The 18,831-nt window shown below is 48.9% G+C and overlaps 8 protein-coding genes across 8 annotated transcripts; 3 read left to right on the forward strand and 5 right to left on the reverse strand.

Annotated features, from left to right (window-relative positions):
• Positions 1 to 109: 109 nt before the first annotated feature.
• Asppvi_009613 (uncharacterized protein) lies at positions 110 to 4,161 on the forward strand (the record flags this gene model as incomplete). The annotated part of the gene is made up of 4 exons (XM_043305463.1): positions 110 to 166; positions 417 to 515; positions 595 to 942; positions 1,003 to 4,161. 4 exons carry the CDS (start codon positions 110 to 112, stop codon positions 4,159 to 4,161), a joined length of 3,663 nt encoding a protein of 1,220 aa, XP_043161398.1.
• Positions 4,162 to 4,607: 446 nt separating this feature from the next.
• On the reverse strand, positions 4,608 to 8,126 carry Asppvi_009614 (MET18/MMS19 family protein; the record flags this gene model as incomplete). Its single annotated transcript, XM_043305464.1, has 6 exons — positions 4,608 to 7,016; positions 7,078 to 7,266; positions 7,317 to 7,456; positions 7,511 to 7,608; positions 7,713 to 7,986; positions 8,045 to 8,126. The coding sequence occupies 6 exons, from the start codon at positions 8,124 to 8,126 to the stop codon at positions 4,608 to 4,610; spliced, it is 3,192 nt and encodes a 1,063-aa protein (XP_043161399.1).
• Positions 8,127 to 8,401: 275 nt separating this feature from the next.
• Positions 8,402 to 9,156, forward strand: Asppvi_009615 (uncharacterized protein; the record flags this gene model as incomplete). Its single annotated transcript, XM_043305465.1, has 2 exons — positions 8,402 to 9,010; positions 9,064 to 9,156. The coding sequence occupies 2 exons, from the start codon at positions 8,402 to 8,404 to the stop codon at positions 9,154 to 9,156; spliced, it is 702 nt and encodes a 233-aa protein (XP_043161400.1).
• A 326-nt stretch (positions 9,157 to 9,482) lies between these two features.
• Asppvi_009616 (ER membrane complex subunit EMC3) lies at positions 9,483 to 10,555 on the reverse strand (the record flags this gene model as incomplete). The annotated part of the gene is made up of 5 exons (XM_043305466.1): positions 9,483 to 9,676; positions 9,768 to 9,929; positions 9,990 to 10,356; positions 10,415 to 10,448; positions 10,506 to 10,555. 5 exons carry the CDS (start codon positions 10,553 to 10,555, stop codon positions 9,483 to 9,485), a joined length of 807 nt encoding a protein of 268 aa, XP_043161401.1.
• A 319-nt stretch (positions 10,556 to 10,874) lies between these two features.
• On the forward strand, positions 10,875 to 11,658 carry Asppvi_009617 (signal peptidase complex subunit 2; the record flags this gene model as incomplete). Its single annotated transcript, XM_043305467.1, has 3 exons — positions 10,875 to 10,920; positions 11,027 to 11,325; positions 11,386 to 11,658. The coding sequence occupies 3 exons, from the start codon at positions 10,875 to 10,877 to the stop codon at positions 11,656 to 11,658; spliced, it is 618 nt and encodes a 205-aa protein (XP_043161402.1).
• A 419-nt stretch (positions 11,659 to 12,077) lies between these two features.
• Positions 12,078 to 13,348, reverse strand: Asppvi_009618 (methylenetetrahydrofolate dehydrogenase (NAD(+)); the record flags this gene model as incomplete). Its single annotated transcript, XM_043305468.1, has 4 exons — positions 12,078 to 12,161; positions 12,219 to 12,308; positions 12,370 to 13,000; positions 13,152 to 13,348. The coding sequence occupies 4 exons, from the start codon at positions 13,346 to 13,348 to the stop codon at positions 12,078 to 12,080; spliced, it is 1,002 nt and encodes a 333-aa protein (XP_043161403.1).
• A 967-nt stretch (positions 13,349 to 14,315) lies between these two features.
• Positions 14,316 to 16,408, reverse strand: Asppvi_009619 (F1F0 ATP synthase subunit alpha; the record flags this gene model as incomplete). The annotated part of the gene is made up of 5 exons (XM_043305469.1): positions 14,316 to 15,566; positions 15,629 to 15,749; positions 15,805 to 15,861; positions 15,991 to 16,160; positions 16,337 to 16,408. The coding sequence occupies 5 exons, from the start codon at positions 16,406 to 16,408 to the stop codon at positions 14,316 to 14,318; spliced, it is 1,671 nt and encodes a 556-aa protein (XP_043161404.1).
• Positions 16,409 to 17,257: 849 nt separating this feature from the next.
• On the reverse strand, positions 17,258 to 17,996 carry Asppvi_009620 (2-hydroxy-palmitic acid dioxygenase MPO1; the record flags this gene model as incomplete). Its single annotated transcript, XM_043305470.1, has 4 exons — positions 17,258 to 17,710; positions 17,768 to 17,827; positions 17,886 to 17,909; positions 17,964 to 17,996. 4 exons carry the CDS (start codon positions 17,994 to 17,996, stop codon positions 17,258 to 17,260), a joined length of 570 nt encoding a protein of 189 aa, XP_043161405.1.
• Positions 17,997 to 18,831: the final 835 nt, after the last annotated feature.

Consider the following 18,831-nt stretch of genomic DNA (forward strand, 5'->3'; position numbering starts at 1 on the left):
AATTATTTCTTTTTGCCATCGGCTTAATCTTGCTTTCCTCGACCACGTTTCTTCCGTTTCTGAACCAACCTCAGCTAGTGCGGGCACGGCTGTTTCTGACGTATTGACAATGGCGACGAAGCAAAGACTGACGCTCGCCTCCATGTGGGCATTCGAAGCTATCGGGGTGAGCTGATGAGTGTAATGACAGGATGCCAACGAATTCTCTGCTGACCAAAGTATGAACAGGTTAAGGAGATAGGGGTAGAGGTCAAGTGTGTATCGACATAGCACGCATGCTTGTCATTTGTCATTCAACTGATGCAATAAAACCAGGAACACAATCCCTCAGGTTGAGTCGCTCGAATATTTCCAGACAGACGATGTTGGTTCCCATGTCCTTTCACACCACCGTACCTAACCGGGATTTCCAATAGGTAATTGTGACCAAAGGCAATGTTGAGAGCTTTATCTCAAAGGTTGCATCTGCATTTGCCGGCTTCATCGAAGAGCAGAAAGACAAAGATCTCCTAGACGTAGGCCAATTCTTATTTCTTTGCTAATCAGATTGTGGAAAGTTCAAGTAGGTGTTATACTGATTATCGTTTTATTCAGATGCCGCGAGTGCGTCAACTGGATGTCCCAGCAGTGCTTTCTGACGAGGGGCTCGCGGCCATGGACTCACCTGAGAAGCATCAAGAGCCGAGTCTGTTAGCCCTGGACGATGATTCCGACGAAGATATCGTTCCTTACTCGAGAAATCATGCCATCAAGTTCTGGAAATCTTCTAACGGAGGTTTGGGTTGCTTTTCCAACAACTTCCATGATGTCCTAGCAGGTGTTGCCACTGCCACGGGCACTGAAATCGCAATGGTGGATGAATTACAAGGCATACGGGTTTCCGGGACCACCGAGGATGCCGACGATGCTCTGACGAAGCTGACTCAAATTGAGAAGCCCTTGGTCAGTAGGCGTGCTGCTCAAAACTCGTTCTTATGTTGACAACTGACGAGGTTTTACTAGTCCTTCTCTCTCGCTCCCAACGTCACAAACATCATGATTGTCCCACACAAGGACGAAAGTCGCTTCCGCATCCAGAACTACAGCAGTGTGAATCCTGATGCTCCCCGTCGTGTTCTTGAGGATCCAAAAATGTGTTCAACCATTGACTTTGGTCGAATGTGCGTCACCGTGGGTCTGTCCTTCAACAATGACACTCAAGTGTGGACTATACCCAATAATCGACTCAATCCGCCACACATCAGCGAGGAAGTTGGGCCATCTCGTATCTGGAATGATTTTACCTTCCAGGAGATTGGGAAGGCGGACGAGTTTGTTGACATTGAATCAATAATCGAGAATGATCCCTCAAACCCTCAGACCTTGATCTCTGGCATTGCACCTCCTCATCCTTTCCTCACTGCAGACAAGGCCAAGCAAGTCAACCAGTGGGTTGTTGAAAGGGCTGAGATGCAGCCAACCGAGCATGGACCCGAGCCCGAGCCCGAGTTTGAGCTTGAGCCTGATTTCGAGCCCCTGCCCGAATGTGAGCGCCGCGACGTTCCCCAGCCTATACGCAAGCGCGAGACAGCAATTGCCCTTCAAAGCAAAAGACCACCTGGAATGAAGACACGAAAGGCCTTAACAACGGCCAAAGTTGCAGCGCCATCCGAGCAACCTCAAGCAAATGAAGCCAAGCCTGTGGCCATCGATCTCACGGAAACTACTTCCACGCCCCGTAAGCGTTGGACTATGCTGTACAGTTCCGGCGCGGAGGATGCAACTGCAGATGACAGTGACGCACTTAACTTTGAAAGTACGAGTTTAAACGATATCCTCGAGCTTTCTGGCGATTTGCTGGTCTTCGCGAAGCCCCAAACCCCAGAAGACAAATTACGCCTTCCCCACAACTTCGACGCTGGCAAGTATGGTCTCAATCAGTCTCTATGCCAGACCCCTAAAGAGAAAAAGCATAGTCCGAGCTTCAAGAGGATTATGCCTGCCAAGCCAAAGAGGAATCCAAGCAACCCTAACGAGCTCATTGACGTCTTTGAGCCTGTAAATAATGCTGTCGTTGGGCCTCTCTCTCGAATCCCGTTCAATCAGCCTCCATTAATTCCTGACAGCTCTGCCAGTACATATACGTCGAACACTCGAAATATGTGTTTGCAGGAGATGTCTGATGCGAATTCTAAGAACATTAAGCTCGGACTTCCAAGCTGCAGGATGGACGTTCATAGCATTCCTTCTGGGTCCGGCAGCACCGAATCTATTTTCGGCCGTGCAGCACCAGGTGATGAAAATCTGCAGGAACAGGAAAATAGATTATCATTTCTGAAAAAGTTCCTTCAAGAGCAGACACACAAGGTACCCTATCCCGGCGGTCATGGTCAAACACGTACCTCCAGGTATGAATTCAACAAGCTGCTGGTGAAGGAAAGCCTGGCAAAGCTTGAAACTGTCCATCGAGACCAAGATAGACAAGGGTCTGATGAAACAAGCACCAGAGAGTTCTATCGTACCATGGGTCACAAGACAGGAAAGCCGACAAATAAAGCCAAGAGCAAATCTGAGATTAAAGCGAAAAGGCAAGCCACACTTGAGGATGCTTGGGGATTCTTCAAAAAGCCAGTGAAGAAAACTTCGGCAGATGCACAGACTTTGACACCAATGCCGAGAGGTACCCAGAAGAGCGAAAGAGCGACCCTCAATATGGCTGGGAGCAGAAACAACGAGCTGGCTACAGAGTCAGCAGAAAATAGCATGACTCGAGATGTTGAGAATTTATTTGAAGCTTCCAAGCGAACCTTGGAAGCTGCTGAATACTTTCAAGGATCTCTGAACTTGGAAGTTCAGCTCGGACTGATACTGATACCGCTTCTGCCAAAGACTTGTAGTGAAGGCTCGACCGTCTCTTTGACCGAATGGACGAAGATCTTCCAGTCACAAACTGGCATTCCCTCTCCGACAACCAAATTTATTAGCCGACTTACGACCTCTGGCATWGATATTGATTATCTGGTTGATCTGAAGACATCTGCACCTGAAGGGAAGAAGCGAATATTTGAGCAGGACTACAGCGAATACAGCGTGTTCTACGAATTCCATTGTCGCACTCGAACCGGTCAGATGCTCGTCATATCTGTGGATGAGCAAGCAAAATTCGACATCAAAAGGCCCACCGTTGCTCTTGGTGCTGTCAATTTGCACTTTCCACTCCAGGTCTGGGATGCAAGCGTCGTTCTTAGTGGTATCCCAAGCGATGKAGCTGTTGACCGAGAGTTCGAAGAGGCGGCGAAGTACCTCATCGAGCACCTGTGGGTTCCACCAGATACCTCACTTGTTCAGATCTTCACACGGCTCCCCCCAGGCGACAAGATCACGATTGAGAAAGTATACATGAAACGTTGGACTCGTCATCGCTGTATGCGTCCTCCGAGTAGTATCATTACCGCCAAGCGGGCCAGTCATATCAGGAGCAATAGTGCTACGACAGCGGAGACTAACTTGAATAGCGATTCCACTGACAGGAGCCAGTCATCCGCGGAAAACGAAGCAGAGGCTATGGAGAATCAAGATATCTTTCTTCAAGTCATGGAAGTGCAAGATCTATGTATTGGATCCAGTTCGTCCGACGTTCGGGCAGTGACAGCCTGCTGTGCTTCGCTGCCTGAAATGACAGAGAACGGCCGCCAATGGTATGAAGCGTCTCTTGTAAGCTCGGCTATCGAAGCCATTCTGAGAACGAATGAGAACCTTGAAATTGGAGAACGAACTGACGAATGGCGGTGCTCTGACCTGCTGGGAAGAGATGCAACCCTTCTTCATGGGAATGCGGGTGAATCTTATGGTCGAGGTACGACGCTCAGCCCTGTCGCCAAGGCCATTGGCATTGCTGGCCTCGGAGATCTTCTGCGGTTGACAAAAATGGTTGTCGAGAAAATGGATGGTGTCGGATTCTGGAACCGCGGTCCGAACAATGATTCAATACAGGCGCCGTCGATCGCCGGCTCGGCTGGCACTCTAGATCAGACGGTTCGACTTGAGCCAAGAAGCTTGGAATTCGATGATTTCGAAAGCATTAAGGAATTTGGAAGCGTCATGGTCACTACAATGACTAAGAAGTCATCCGGTGGGTCTTCTGTGAAAGACAAGGAGCAACTCGAGATGGACTATTGGTAACTGCTGGTGCTGGTACCTCCCTGATGCCCATCATCGTTATTCTGGGTCATTCTACAAGATAACAATGGTTGAAAGAATAGGTCGCTGGGAATAACGAAGTCTATTGGCAAGAGACCTAGAGAACAGACAACTGACTGTAAGCAGAAGACGAAACAACGTTTGAAAGATGAAGGACATGGAAACGAGCTGCAGATAGGCGCTTAGCGAAATTCTTTCTTCTAGAACAGAACATGATACAATTCCCTTTAGAACAAGTTCAGCGTCCTCCTTCTGATCGAGGTCTATATCCCTTTTGACCGAGCCGATGTAACTCGTAGAATGCTTGATTGTGGAGAATCCAACGGTCTATATTTTTGCGAGATGAATCTACCAACGAATACCACACAAATCATATAAAACAGCAGTGTCGTGCTGACGACAGCCATCAGAACGAACATCAAAATCCCTCAGTCCTCCTCATCAGGAGCATCATCGACATTTCGAAGCCAGGCGCTGCGAGCATCAACTGCAGCTTTCCGTACATCCCTTTTTGGATCATCTAAAATCATACGCAGAGAACGCACTACGTGATTCTTCACTGGCAGAAGCGGGGAGAGTTTACCGGCTTTCGCAACAGCTGGGGCGTCTGTCTTCGGGGCCTGAGCCAATAAGTTCAGACATCTGAGTGCTTCGACGCGTAGTCGCGGTCCGTTAACAGGGCCGGAAACAGCAGCCTGCTGATCCAACCCAGTAGGCGCAGGGTTGTATGCAGCTGTCTTCAGAAGCCGAGTGACCAAGCTTTGAACATGGCCGCATTCCTCGATAACGCCGACGCCGTTTTCGCGGATGATTACGGCGAGAGTCTCGAGCGTTGCAGCTCGGACAGCCTGTGAGTCTGCGGTTTGCAGATCCAAGCTTTGCAGGAGAAGAGGAAGCAATGTCGGGAGCTCCGGCATTACCAATGAGGGCGAAATAGTGGAGAGTATTCCTGATAAGGCAGTGAGATGTGCTGGCTTTATATGTGCGGGTGTAGACGAGTCATCGCCTGCCACGTTGACCTCGCGAATGCAATTTGAAATAAGGGGAGTCAATGTCGTGAAGACACGCTGTTTCGCTAGAAGTCTGATGTTTGCACCGTTGTCAGCTGAAAGGACTTCATCGTCCTTAAGGAGGATGGCGAAGCCGCGAGCAGCAGTGGTACTTGTCATCTCATCGGGTGACGAAAGTAGTGACAAAAGAGAGGTCAGTATTTCTGTGGTCGTTGGCGCAAGGCGTAGGATGAGAGCCTTCGAGAGCCAAAATATCGTCTTGATTGTTCCCGGGGTTAGCTTTTTCTCCTCGGCACCAGCGGAGAACAGGTTGCTCAGTATTTCTGTAGCGATGCTAAGTTCGGATTTCGAAAGGAATTTGTTGACAAGCAAAGCAGAATGACGAAGAAAAGCGAGATGGGTTGATGGCTCGCTCTCTGTCAGAGAACGAGTCACAAGGTCCGAAAGAAGGGGTGACAAGTCACGGCCGGTATACGGGAAGTGTACACAGTCTGCTGGAAGCCCTGCGAGAAGATATGTTGAGATAATCATCGTGCGCTGTTGATCCTCATTTGCTGCTTGCGAAAATGGCACCGGCGTAAAGGTACTCGAGCTAGCAAACAGAGTGTACACGTTCTGCGCAACTTCATCTTGTTTTTGCTTCGACAGACACCTGACAATGACGTTGCAAAGTCTTCCAAGAATATCAATGACAACTGCGTCATTCAAGATCCGATTCGTAGACTTTCCTGTGGCCGAGTCTGCAACGCCACGGCAGAGGCCTATTACGATCTTGTCATAGTAGAGTTCCAGGTCTGGATCTTTATCCAGATTTCTCTGTTTCATCACATACAGAATGGTCATGAGAATTGCGCGGGGATATGCTATGGACCCAGCGCGTTCCTTTTGAAGCAATATGGTCAGTTTGCTGAGCAGACGTCGAACTAATGTTTCGAAAATATCCTTTTCAACACTGATCTGCGCGAGGTTCTCGAGCGTCGTTATATAGTCCGTGTTTGGTCCTTCGTCAGAGTCGGGCAGGGTTGCCACAAAAGCAGGGAATGTTATATCCATGATCAATCGTGGCTTATGTTTTGATATTTCAGCCAAAGCTTCGATGGCTTTCTTCTTCAAGTCCCCTCGCCCCGCAGATTCCTCTTTCAACAGAATTTCATCCAAGTATTGCACAAACAAGCCGATCTCGTTGTCTTGGAAGTAATCTCTGAGGATGGAAAGACGCAGGAACCCTTCAAGAGCGGTTACTCGGAAGGAGACTTCTTCCTTCGCTGCCCCCATCAATGCTTGACCAAAGACATCTGAGAACTGATCTTTGAATTCAACCAGAGCGTTTTCGGCGGCGGGTTCAGGCTCATGTGAGTTCCATTTCCCAAAAACTTTGATGGCTGAATCAAAGAGAACCCCAAGGGTTTCCAGTAGCGCTCTCTGCTTGGCAAGCCCATCGGCCTCCTGATAAACCGTCAACAGCGGCGCGACAACAGTCTGCACAACCACGGTGAACGAGGCTATAGAAGCAGATGACGTTGAGTTCAGGATCTGTTGCGCAGGCTTGGCCTGCTTTTGCTGGGGTTCTCGCAGTTGCTCATTGCATTCTTTCGTGATTGGCCGCAGAAACTGTGCAAGCGGTGACTGTTCGGATACAGCTGCAATGCCCTCGGATAACCGCTTAGCAATGCAGTTCAGAGCCTGAAGGGAAAGCTCTGAGAGAAATTCCTCTTGTGCATTGAGGATCTCAAATTTCAAAACGTCCCATATCTGGATGGAATATTTAGACGCAGTATCTGGGTCGTACGATCTGATGCAGGCGATTAACGCGTTAAGAGCATCTTTCTAGAGGCTTCTTAGTCTGATCCTAGATAGAAAGCGCTTATAAGGTTGTGAAAAAGCATACCTTGACATTTGGTGAAGTGGAATCCAGTTTATCAAGAAGGGCGGGAATAGCGTAGGGAGCGAAAAGACTAGTTGCGGAGATACAGTCCTGTAGACGATCCTTCAGGTCTTGCGCGGTAATCCCGTATGGATCGTTTGGAGGAGGTCTGAAGGTAATCGGGAAGTAATTATAAACGGATTCAAAAAGAGTCTTCGGACATTAGCTGTCGAACTAGGAATTGGCAGAGATGAATGGCATACCTCAGCATGGTTTGAGATATCCCATTCAATCATGACCACTTTTAAGATAGAGAAGACGAGCATGAGATTCCGGGGATCTTTCTCTCCGGTCATGAGATCAATGATTCCGACAAGAGATGTATCCCCCATCTTGTGAAGAGCTGTATAACTCAGTATGGGCAATATCATTGAAGTTCAAGTGCTGCAATGCGTACCGGCCCGATGATTCGACATCAATTCATTCAATAGTTGGTATACCTGAAACCTTTGCGATTGTGACCGAGACTGTAAGTCTTGTAGACGCTCAAAGATACTGGAGAATAGTCAGTTGCTTTTTCACATGGACCACTACATTGGGAATGCTTAAAAGGTCGGGCGATGTATKGTCTATACGTCAAGTCTCCGCGAAGCACTTACGCCTGTGCTACTTCCTCGGCTAACGCATGGTTGAAGCGATCCAATTTCTGTAGTGTATCCAGCCCAGCGACAGCCCCTCCATCTTCAATGCGGTCACAGAAGAACGTTGTGAGAACCTGGATCTGTTGTCTTGATAGATACTTCGGAGGAAGTGCTCTGATCACGGCAGTGAGGTACGAGACAGCTTTGCCTCGCAAAATAGGATCTTCGTCGTTGATATATTCGCTGAGTGACTGTACAACATCAATAAGTGTCGTCCTTTTATTCTCCACATCTAAGAGCAATCCATTAGTATTCAAGTATATTGATCTGGGACCGCGGGGAAACAATACCTTGAGCAACCCGCTCAGCAATCTGCTTAGCTTCCGCTTTATCGTGGTCTACAACCAACATAAACGTCTGCAGAGCCGACATTGTGTCAATCGATTGGCACCCGAAACCAGAATGAGGGGCAGACAAATTCCCCTCCTCCGCAATCGGGACATGACGCTTTTTGTGGTTGACTGAACAACTGCCCTTATCGATAGACGTCACGTGCATTGAACTCCGCATCACGTGTTCGTCCCTTCCACAAAAGGAAGGAGTGGCAGTGGCATTGGTTGCGTCATGGGCCACTGACTTGGACTCGCAGGCATGCTGTGTCATATCTATCGTGCTACGTCTAAACCGAGACAGCAGTTATCGTCAAGATGCGGCGGACACTCTTACTGTTATCTGTCATTGCATTTTGCTTCATCGGCTCAGTAATTGCAAATCTGACTCTACCGAGGTTCAGTCTGCGCAAGCGTCTCCCACGTCCACTTGTAAACGTCCTTCACTCACGGCACGGACAAGGCCAGCAGGACGATACTGAACTAAGAAATTGGCTTTCCAACCAGCAGCCGGTAATGGACAAGATGTTCTCTTCTTCGTCGACGGGAGACGACAGTGGGAAGCCTGTTGTCGCTGATGTTCTTCCCAAGAACCGTGCCATCAATATATTTGCTTCTCTCACCCGGCAGTTTGAGCCTATTGAATCACGCCTGAACGATTCGTCCAAAAATGTTACTGTCCTAGCTCCTCGGAATAGTGCTATTCAGAGCTTGCCTCGCAAGCCCTGGGAGAACCCAGAAGACTACGAGAAGTTTGGTGGGGTGAGCGCATATGAAGGACAGGAAGGTGAAGATAGAGCGAAGCAGAATTTACAACGTTTCGTGGAAGCTCATATCATTCCAACAAGTCCGTGGAGGGAGGGTGAAGAGGTGGAGACGCTTGGAGGAGAGAAACTGAAGTGGACTAAAAATGGCGATAAGATATATGTGTGTATTTCTTCGCACATCAGCTATAGTGCATCTCTACTGACGCTGCTTAGATCCAACCGAGTAATGTTGAGGTGGACAATATCGCTGAGACAGTGACAAACGGTGAGCTTTGGATTTTGAGCGGTGTCATCAACTACCGTTGATTCCTGTTTGCGGTATACTGCATTATTGGAGTTACCACACGAAACCCTTGATGTATATCTGGAGGGATGGATGAATTATGACTGAATGACTCTCATATACCATAATCTACGTTCAGGTGTTTATGCGCAAAAGACTTTTTATGTCCAACGGTCCCCTGAAGTGCTCATTTTCTCATTGTCTGTTATGAATAATTGCCAGGGAATCAGATAGCCAACACAATGTCATTAGGTTGTGTGGAGAATTAAACGACCCTTTCTGTTTGACTCTTCTCTATATGGATATAAAACAGTATAATGGATAGCTGTTTTCGCACACCCAGCACCAATCAGCGTATCTCCTTTGAAGCATAGTTATGTAGGACTCTCTCTTCGATACCGTCCAGAATACTAAAGAACTCCGTCACTTCCAAGTTCTCCGCTTCACTCTGGTACAGTTTGTCTGGATCCTGGCCAGGTTGGAACGGATTGACTGCTGCGCCAGGGTTCATAGTTGCCATTTGTTGAGCCATGTGATTGGCAGCTGCACCATCAGGAGAGTCAGCATGTGTTCGTTTGAGGGAAAGTAACAGGAAGTATAGTAAAGTGAAAAGCAAGATGGGGACGTCACTCACCGTTATCGCTGCCGAGGATGAAGCCAAAGACTGACTGAAGGCCGAACAGATTCAAGAAATACCACGAAAGACTAGACACCCATCTGACATCCAGGTCACGGGTCATGACACCAGATTGGAGCATTGATTTGAATCGGATCGTGAGCGGGAAGGGCAGTTTCACTGTGCCGACTCTGTTAGCGCACAGGCGAGCTCAACTCCGTTGCAAAAAAGGTAACATACGAATAACAAATCCAGAAAAGAATGCATTGATCCAGCTCATGATCAAGGTCTGTGGGATCATCATCATCATATTCCCTTTCATCATCCCCATCATGGCCTCCATGCCCGCAGGATCAGTCATCGGATTCGCAGGTGGCTGACCGCGGCTGGAAGGGTCTTTAAGGAAGGCACCGCTTTTGTATGCGGAGATCAGATAGTTCTTTCGCATCTCGAATCCTTCCCGCGATAGCACTGCGGGAGCATTGTTACGCAGGTTGACTCCTCGCAGAAGCGAAAGACGCTCTTTAGATTCGGCAAGTGTCGCCGGAGGTTTTGGGGGGGTGTTCATCAGAACTGTCGCATAGTGGCGAAGAATACCTGTCAATATCTTAATAGAGGATCAGTATCAGCCAGTGCGACAAGACTATGTAGTCGACAGGACCTACCATGACAATGGTGATGGGGAACAGGATCCAATAGCTTTGACAATGTACGTCAGTTCTTCGTCCACGACATATCAACGAGGATACCACTCACAACAGAGCCGGATCCCGTAGGATCGTCTGCTCGACCCCTTGTAAAGCCATTGTGACCCAGAGACGTGTTGAGCAGACGTTTGGCCACTGAGTTCAAAGAGAATGGAGGATTTAAAGAAAGTCGGCAGTGATGATGCGGCAGTCCAGTCCCCGCGAGGTCAGACAAAGCGGGTGTACTAGCGCTGGCACGCATGCCGCTTTAGCTCAGCTCTCCGCGAAAGGGCCAGCTCGCCGCAACTCCTCGCTGCCAGATAAACATCACTGCTTGATTTCTCACGCCCGAAACTACAAAGCATCTGAACTGCCCCGTGGCTTCTGGCGGTGCTTTATCATATTTCAAATTGATTTTAAACGAAATCTATAGCTCACAATGGCAACCTCCTCGGCGCCGAAGGTGCCTGTTTACTCTGTTAACGGTTAGTCCTGTATACTCCAAACAGCTACATCGAGCTTTATTTTGGTTCCTCATACAGGACATGGTATGCGCAACTCTTGATAACCGTCACTAACGATCATATTTAGATTTAAAATCGACCACAGATGATGCTCTTGTCCCGTACTTGTGTACCCTTCCTCAACCGTATACCTTCAAACAAGACCACTCTAAATCCAATGTCCGATTCCTCCTTGGCTACAGCGCGGTCGCCATTGCTGCGTTCACTTTCTATGCTGATCGCAAACTTGGATGGGAAGCAACTACCTCGCCGTGGGTTATAGCGGCAGTGTGTTCATACTTTATCCTGAACACCGGCCTCACCTACTGGATATGGGCTGTGGAAGGTGGCGAGGTCTTTCGAGGCAAGCGAAAGTCGGGTGAAACGGTATAGTCTACAGCGTCTTTTTCTGTAGTCACAAACCAAGCTCACTGTTTCTCCAACCAGCTCTCAATTCGGTCCTCTGTGAAGAAACACACCCCTCTCTACAAGCTCCGGGTACAGTACACGTCGCCCTCCAACAAGATTCTCCAAGAAAAGGAGATTGAAGCCCCATTTATGAACTGGTTTTCCGCAGACGGGACTTTCCACCCCGAACCCCTCCGACGCTGGCTTGCCGCCGAGATTGAGGTGCTACGACTTGCGGCTAAGGAAACTGAGAGGAAAACCGGCGGGCTTGGAAGTGTTGTAGGAGTGCAGAATACCAATAACAAGAAGTAGATGACAAGGCTTTCTTGCTTGAGAATGTGACTCAGATCCAATGAATTTGAACTGTTTCTAGCTGGGATCGTCGACAATGTCAAATGCCATCCAGCTCGAATTGAATAATTGCCTTGCGCACGAAAGATTCTATGACGTCTATTTGGACACTATCCCAGTTCATACTCTTGAGTACTTTTCTATGCAAATCCTAGGACAAGCAGACAATTTGTGAGAGCAAGTCACCTCAATATGTTTCAAAGACTTGAAGACCTTTTCATAGAACAGGCTCATATTACAGGTCATATACACGAGAAAACAAGTGTCGAGTCTCTTTGAGGAACAGAATTGAAACAGAACACAAGAAAGGAAATCTATGATTGTCATATGACTTTGTAAGTTGTCGTCTCCCGTTGCATGTTGCATTTTGTTGAATTTAATTACGAAGCGGCCTCTAGAGTTCCAGGACGCTCGGTGGCTTCAGCTGGTTTCACGTCATCCAATCTCCGGTTCTGAATCAATCTCTGCAACGAACTGTCAATCTAATTATCCATCAATACGCTTGGCCGGATGTCACTCACCAAGAGGTTCCGGAGCAGAACCACGATAGTCACCTTGCCGATCGACGGAACGAAGATGGATGCCTTCTCTTTTACTTCCGGGCCGAAGTTCTGTGCGACACATTAACTTCCCTGAATCCCGGTTGACATTTAGACAATATCGAAAGCTTACCTTCTCGCTAGAAAAGTTGACACAGACGGCGCCTTCTCTGAGGAGGCTTGTGTCGAACTTGTACGATCCGCTGGGAACACCTGTGATGACAACATCGCACAGAGGGGCTACATCCTTGATTGTCTTTCCTTCCAAGTCCACGACGTCGTGCCTACTCTTTTTGAGACCCTGACGAGTGAACTTCTGGACGCCGGTGATGTCCACGCTGTAGACACAAGCTCCGTCATTCGCCAACAGAGCTGCAAGAGGCCGGCCAACAACCTCTGAGCGATTCACCACGCAGATAGTGTGCCCAAATAGCCGGTTTCCGTACGGTAGGATCGTGTTGTAAATGTTGAGGTACTCGAGGATCTTGATGATGGCCAAAGGGGTGCAAGGAAGAAGGCACTTCTGCCGCTTGGTTTCAGGGTCAAGGAAACGGATATTCTGGTACATGTTGAAGATGTAACGATGACTGAGACCTTCTACATCTTTGGATACGTCGACGATCTGCTGCAGATACTGGTCTTGGCGATTATTGAAAATGGGGTAGTATACGATGATGCCGTCAACGTCTGTGTCGGCATTGGCAGCCAGAATTGCGTCTTCAATATCGTCGCGGTGCACTTGGCGCAAAGAGTAACGGAATCCACTGTATCAAGGAAATTCTACGTTAGCTACGATAAGGTGACTCAGAACGATGCATATGCCACGCTCCGAGATCGCAATTGATGGCGTAGGGGACAAAAGAGACAAAACGGCGCAATTGGCACATAGAAATGCAGGAATGGGTGGACGCTCACTTTTCTTGACATGTCTTCTCAGTCCACTGAGCATACATCAATGCCGCAGGATCATCGTTGGCCAGGAATCCAACAAGATGAGGCGGCTTCTCCAGGGTCTTGACACCTTCCTGGACCTCCGCAACGAGACTATTTGCAACGTTCTTAGAGAGCACAACCTTGCAAGGTGGGTGCACTGAGTCCGTGTGAGTAGCCATCTGCGCGATTACTGTGATATAGTCTGGAGACAGGCGAGAACTAGTCGCTATTTTGCGGAGATCAAACTACGGAGGAGGGGCATCGACAAATTTTGGGGACGGAAAAGATTGCTCGCTTATCGATAAAGCAGACGCCGCATTCGGCCCACGGCAAAGAGGGAACAGGAGACCAGGCCAAATTGAAGGATATACCTATGGGCCAAAAGAAAAGAATATATTTCATGTATCGCTGTTGAGACTTGAGGCTCAAACTGAGGTACAGTTATCAATATCATTCGTCCAAGTGGCTTACCTTGCCTTTATGAATGAGCAACATCATATACCTCCCATATCCATACATAGAGTTCCCGTTCAGTTAGTCTGGGGTATAGTTGGACAATAGTGGTAAGGACCCGAGATCCTGATGAACCCAATATCGTCAATAGGTACGTAGTACCTAAGGTAGTTACATGCTCTTACGGCGGCTTGGCTTTGGTCGATCTGGATGTGGCTCAAATGCGAAAAGCTCAAAGAGAGCTTGCCCGATTTGCTCAGACATAGAATTTAGGTAAAGGTAGTGAAACAAAGGAAATCATATTTCTGGCTGCATAATGGTAACGGAGAAGCTGCGCTATGAAAGATTAATTGGACGGTACCTTCTTATTTTCGAAGGATAGGCTGACAATCCAATCATCCCCTCATGTCCCACTCCCTTATTGCCCAAAAAGATCTAAACGTACAGGATATTAATCGTATCTTTTGATTTTTGTCTCCGCACCATTCGTCCTAGAGTTTCATCGCTACAGAAAAGGCAAGAGCGCAATGACGGAGCCGAGATTACACTTGCTCTGGGGCGAACCCGTTTCGGAAGCTTTGAAAACAAGAGAAAAACAGTGGAATCAAATTGTACAAGCTATCTTGTCTATACACATAGCGTCAGGAAAAAACAGTACACGGTGGATCAATCACCCAATTGTCTTTTGCTCACCTATGCGTTGAAAGACTTGTTGAAGTTCTCAATGACTTCACGGAGCTGAGCCTCGAGATCCTTGCTGACCTGGCCCTCCTTGTCGATGGTCTCAAGGAGCTCGGGCTGGTTGCTCTTGACGCTGGCAAGGAAGTCAGACTCCCAAGTGAGGATCCTGTTAACGGGGATACCGTCGAGGTAACCGTTGACACCGGCGAAGATAAGAGGAACCATATCAGAGACAGCCATAGGAGAGTACTGCTTCTGCTTGAGGAGCTCGGTCAGACGCTCACCACGAGCGAGGGTCTGCTTGGTGGAGGCATCGAGATCGGAACCGAATTGAGCGAAAGCAGCAACTTCACGGTACTGGGCCAAGAACAGCTTCAGGGAACCAGCGACCTGCTTCATGGCCTTGACCTGGGCAGCGGAACCGACACGGGACACGGAAAGACCGACGTTAATGGCGGGACGGATACCCTTGTAGAAGAGTTCGGCCTCCAGGAAAATCTGGCCGTCGGTGATGGAAATAACGTTGGTGGGAATGTAGGCAGACACATCACCACCCTGGGTCTCGATGACGGGCAGAGCAGTAAGGGAACCACCACCGTGCTTATCGTTCATCTTGGCAGCACGCTCGAGCAGACGGGAGTGCAGGTAGAAAACGTCACCGGGGTAGGCCTCACGACCAGGGGGACGACGGAGCAGCAGAGACATTTGACGGTAAGCGACGGCCTGCTTGGAAAGATCGTCGTAGACGATAACAGCGTGGCGGCCGTTGTCACGGAACCACTCACCCATGGCACAGCCAGTGAAGGGAGCGAGGTACTGCAGAGGAGCGGCCTCGGAAGCAGTGGCAGCAACGACAATGGAGTACTTCATGGCGTCATTCTCCTCAAGGGTCTTGACGAGCTGAGCGACAGTGGAACGCTTCTGACCGACGGCAACGTAGATACAGTACAGCTTCTTGCTCTCGTCGGAAGAGTTGTTCCATCTCTTCTGGTTCAGCATGGCATCGAGAGCAACAGCGGTCTTACCAGTCTGACGGTCACCAATGATCAACTCACGCTGACCACGGCCGATGGGGACCATGGAGTCGACACACTTCAGACCAGTCTGGACGGGCTGGTTGACGGAGCGACGGGGCAGGATACCAGGGGCCTTGAGCTGAGCACGGCTCTTGGCCTTGGTGTTGATGGGGCCCTTGCCATCAATGGGGTTACCAAGGGCGTCAACGACACGGCCGAGCAGTTCGGGACCAACAGGAACGTCGACCTGTGCACGTTGTAAGTATATCGTAATGGTAAAATGCCACAATATCAGGAAACTTAACGTACAATCTCTCCAGTACGCTTGACGGTCTCACCCTCCTTGACGAGACGGTCGGAACCGAAAAGCACAACACCGACCTGGCCGGCTTCCAAGTTCATGCACATACCCTTGACACCAGAGGCGAACCTGATCATTTGTCAGTTATCTGAGGTACAGACATTCCATGAAAGTTGATACGTACTCGACCAGCTCCTCAGCCTGGACATTGGTCATACCATGGACACGGGCGATACCGTCACTGTAAGGCAAAAGCAGATCAGCCAATTGTCATAACTGAAAAGACACCAGAATATTTGTCGCATTCGATGATTTCGATGAAAATGCGGCGGGGTGCGAATTTTTCAGCCATCATTAATCTAGCACATACCCGACGGAAAGGACACGTCCAGTCTCAGCAAGGCCAGCCTCTTCCTGAACACCACGAATTCTCTGCTCAAGGATGGAGGAAACCTCTGTGGGCGAAGCCTTGGCCTCAGCAGCGTAGGAACGGACCTGCTTGGAGGCACCGGCGAGGGGGCCGGGAACAGCCGCGCGAACCTGTCGAGACGCAAAATTTGTCAACACCAGCACAATCCAACCACAATGCGTGAAACCAATTCAAAAAGTATGTCGGCGTATGGTGAGGCGATTCGAGCACCGATTGAGATATTTTCTCGAGATGGAAACGACCATATTGATGCGATGAGGTTGACCTGAGTAGGGATGAGACTCACCGAGGCGATTCTGCCAGTGGCAGTGGCAGCCGCAACGGTGCGGCTAGACTGCCGCAAAGCGTTCCTGAACATTGTGAATGGGGTTCAGAGGTGTGGGAGAGTGGTTTCTCTGAAGGAGAGATATAATTGGGGAGAAGGTGGCAGAGGAGAAAGGATTGTGGATGGATAGAAGGAGAGCTTTGTCGTCCGGGTTGGGAGGATTCTCAGGACTGCCACTAAGCCTAGTTTGCCGAGCCTCACCAACGGGCTCCGAAGCCGCCCTAGTGCGTTCACGGAACACCAACCCCCCAGAGAATACAGGTCAATGATGTCGTTTTCCTACGGCAATCTCGCTCCATAAATTATTCTACACTACAGTCTTGCGTTTTCTTATGTCTCTATATTGTACATTAAAAAAAGCCTATTTTGTAAAGCTCCGTATTGTCGATGATATTGGCACTCCCTCTGAGCTTGGCCATCGGGGACAGCTGGCAGTTCCATTTTTCGTTTTCTCGGATCTGCGGATATTAGGGGCTTAGTCATAGAACGTCTTTTCGTCACAGCAACCAAACCAAGGACACTGCCAAGGGAACATCTATTTACGAAGTATCTACGGCAAAACGAACTTTTCAAGAGAGTTCCCTTGGAAGACACTCTCCGTGCCGCCCATGCGTAAGGTCAAACAGCTTACATCAGGTAAACAAATGTATCATCGGCTACCATAACGGATACATCAGGAGCTGTACAAAGAGTCGGGTTGAGTCTAATACGCAGTCGCAAAAGATGTCGAATAGTCTTACCATTGTGACGTACCCGCGCAAGAGCTCTGATACAAGAAGGATAAGGCAACCACAGCTACAGCCATAAGCCACTTACCATGTCCACGCTGATACAGTCAAGCCATGCACAACCGTCAGGTCAAAAGCAAGCTATACCAGCAGACTATTTCGCGGCGCCACCCTTCTTGTTCCGGAAGGCAGCAATTTCCTTCTTCACGCTCTCCTCATATCTGGCTCTCAGCTCGGGACGATATCCGAGGAAGAACAGAATCTCCAGCCAGACGAAGAGAGGAGCCAGAAGCAATGCTTGGACAAGATTGTCAAGTAAAGCTGGAGCCCTTCCCTCGAAGACGCCATGGCCGACGAACTGCAGCAACCACGAGACAATGTGGATTCCACCGGCCCAGTAATTGACGGTCGTGCCGTAGGTGCTCAGCAGATAGTTGGCGTAAGCTGCGCCAGCGATCAGGAGCGGAGCGATCAGTCCCCCGGCCACAGGCTCTAGGAGTATGTAAAAAGTGGCATATATAAAGGCTGCGATCGTGCCGAGGTTGGCTGGAAGGTATTCAAAGCTCAGAGCTTCAGGGAGGTTGAATAGGGCCGGAGAATTCGAAGCCTTGAGGTCCCGCGTGTCAGTGCTATCGAGGTCAGCGTTTGGAACTAATGAACGTACCAAAGCTATACCTGTGAACAACAGTATTGGTACACAGGTGATGTGAATGGCCACGTTCACCTAAGAAAGAATAAGCTTAAATGTCGATTGCGGGGGATGGAGAGTGTTGCAAGCCTACTGGGTTATTGTGATAGGCACCATACTGTAGGTAGATATAAGCACTAGTTCATCAATCACGGAAGCTGAAGAGACTCACAAAAAGGAGTTGCTTCTCAAGGTTCAACGCCATTTTTCTTGTTTTCTCAGCTGAGCCTGCTCAACGACTTTATTGAATCAAAGGGAATAGCATGGAGATACTGGTCTGCCAGCTTCAAAGCAACGGGGGTGCTACGATCAAGCCAGCTACGTGGTGGTGGAGACATAAGACATTTAAGTAATGTCATAAGTGTGCTGTGTTGGGCAACTTATGGTGGGCCGTCAGGTGGGAGGGGAGCAGGCCGAGGATGCAACATAAGGTAGGTTATTAGGCTGTATCCGATTTGTTTACCACAGATATTTATGGGAGGAATTCGGTAAAATAATTGTACTGTACTGTACTGTAATTTGGGATTCTTCTTGTTACCTCTCAGGTATTGTACAAATCATCCAGGTCAGGTGACTCCATCCAGCTCTAATGTTGATCAGGCAGTTACTTGAAACGATTGCTCTTCGACGAATCTCCATAACCCAGAGCTCCTGTGTCTGGCGTTTCTATCAGAAAATTGACGATACTTGATACCAGTCTGTTCTTGATGTCTCGGTTTTGTGCCCTCTATTAGTGTTTTTTGGGGCCTCCTGCCAAAGCAAATTTGCATGTCGCTGCCTCTTACCATGAGCGACTGATCTCACTATCGTTAACTTTCGCCTCCCCAAGACATTTACGCCTCTCGCTCTTGACCAGCCGCAGTCGCTACGATTCTTTGAATTCTCCGCGCGCCTGATCATACCGCTGCCTGCTCAACATCGCTAGTGACGAGCCCTGGGACTTTGGTCGAAGCGCGGACGTGCATACCACTACATAAACGCTCAAACGGAGACTTGTGTCGTATAGGGCTGAGAAAAGAGTGTCGTTGTGGGAATAATTA

This window comes from Aspergillus pseudoviridinutans (genome assembly GCF_018340605.1).
Source record: "Aspergillus pseudoviridinutans IFM 55266 DNA, scaffold_7, whole genome shotgun sequence".
Classification (NCBI taxonomy): Eukaryota; Fungi; Ascomycota; class Eurotiomycetes; order Eurotiales; family Aspergillaceae; genus Aspergillus; species Aspergillus pseudoviridinutans.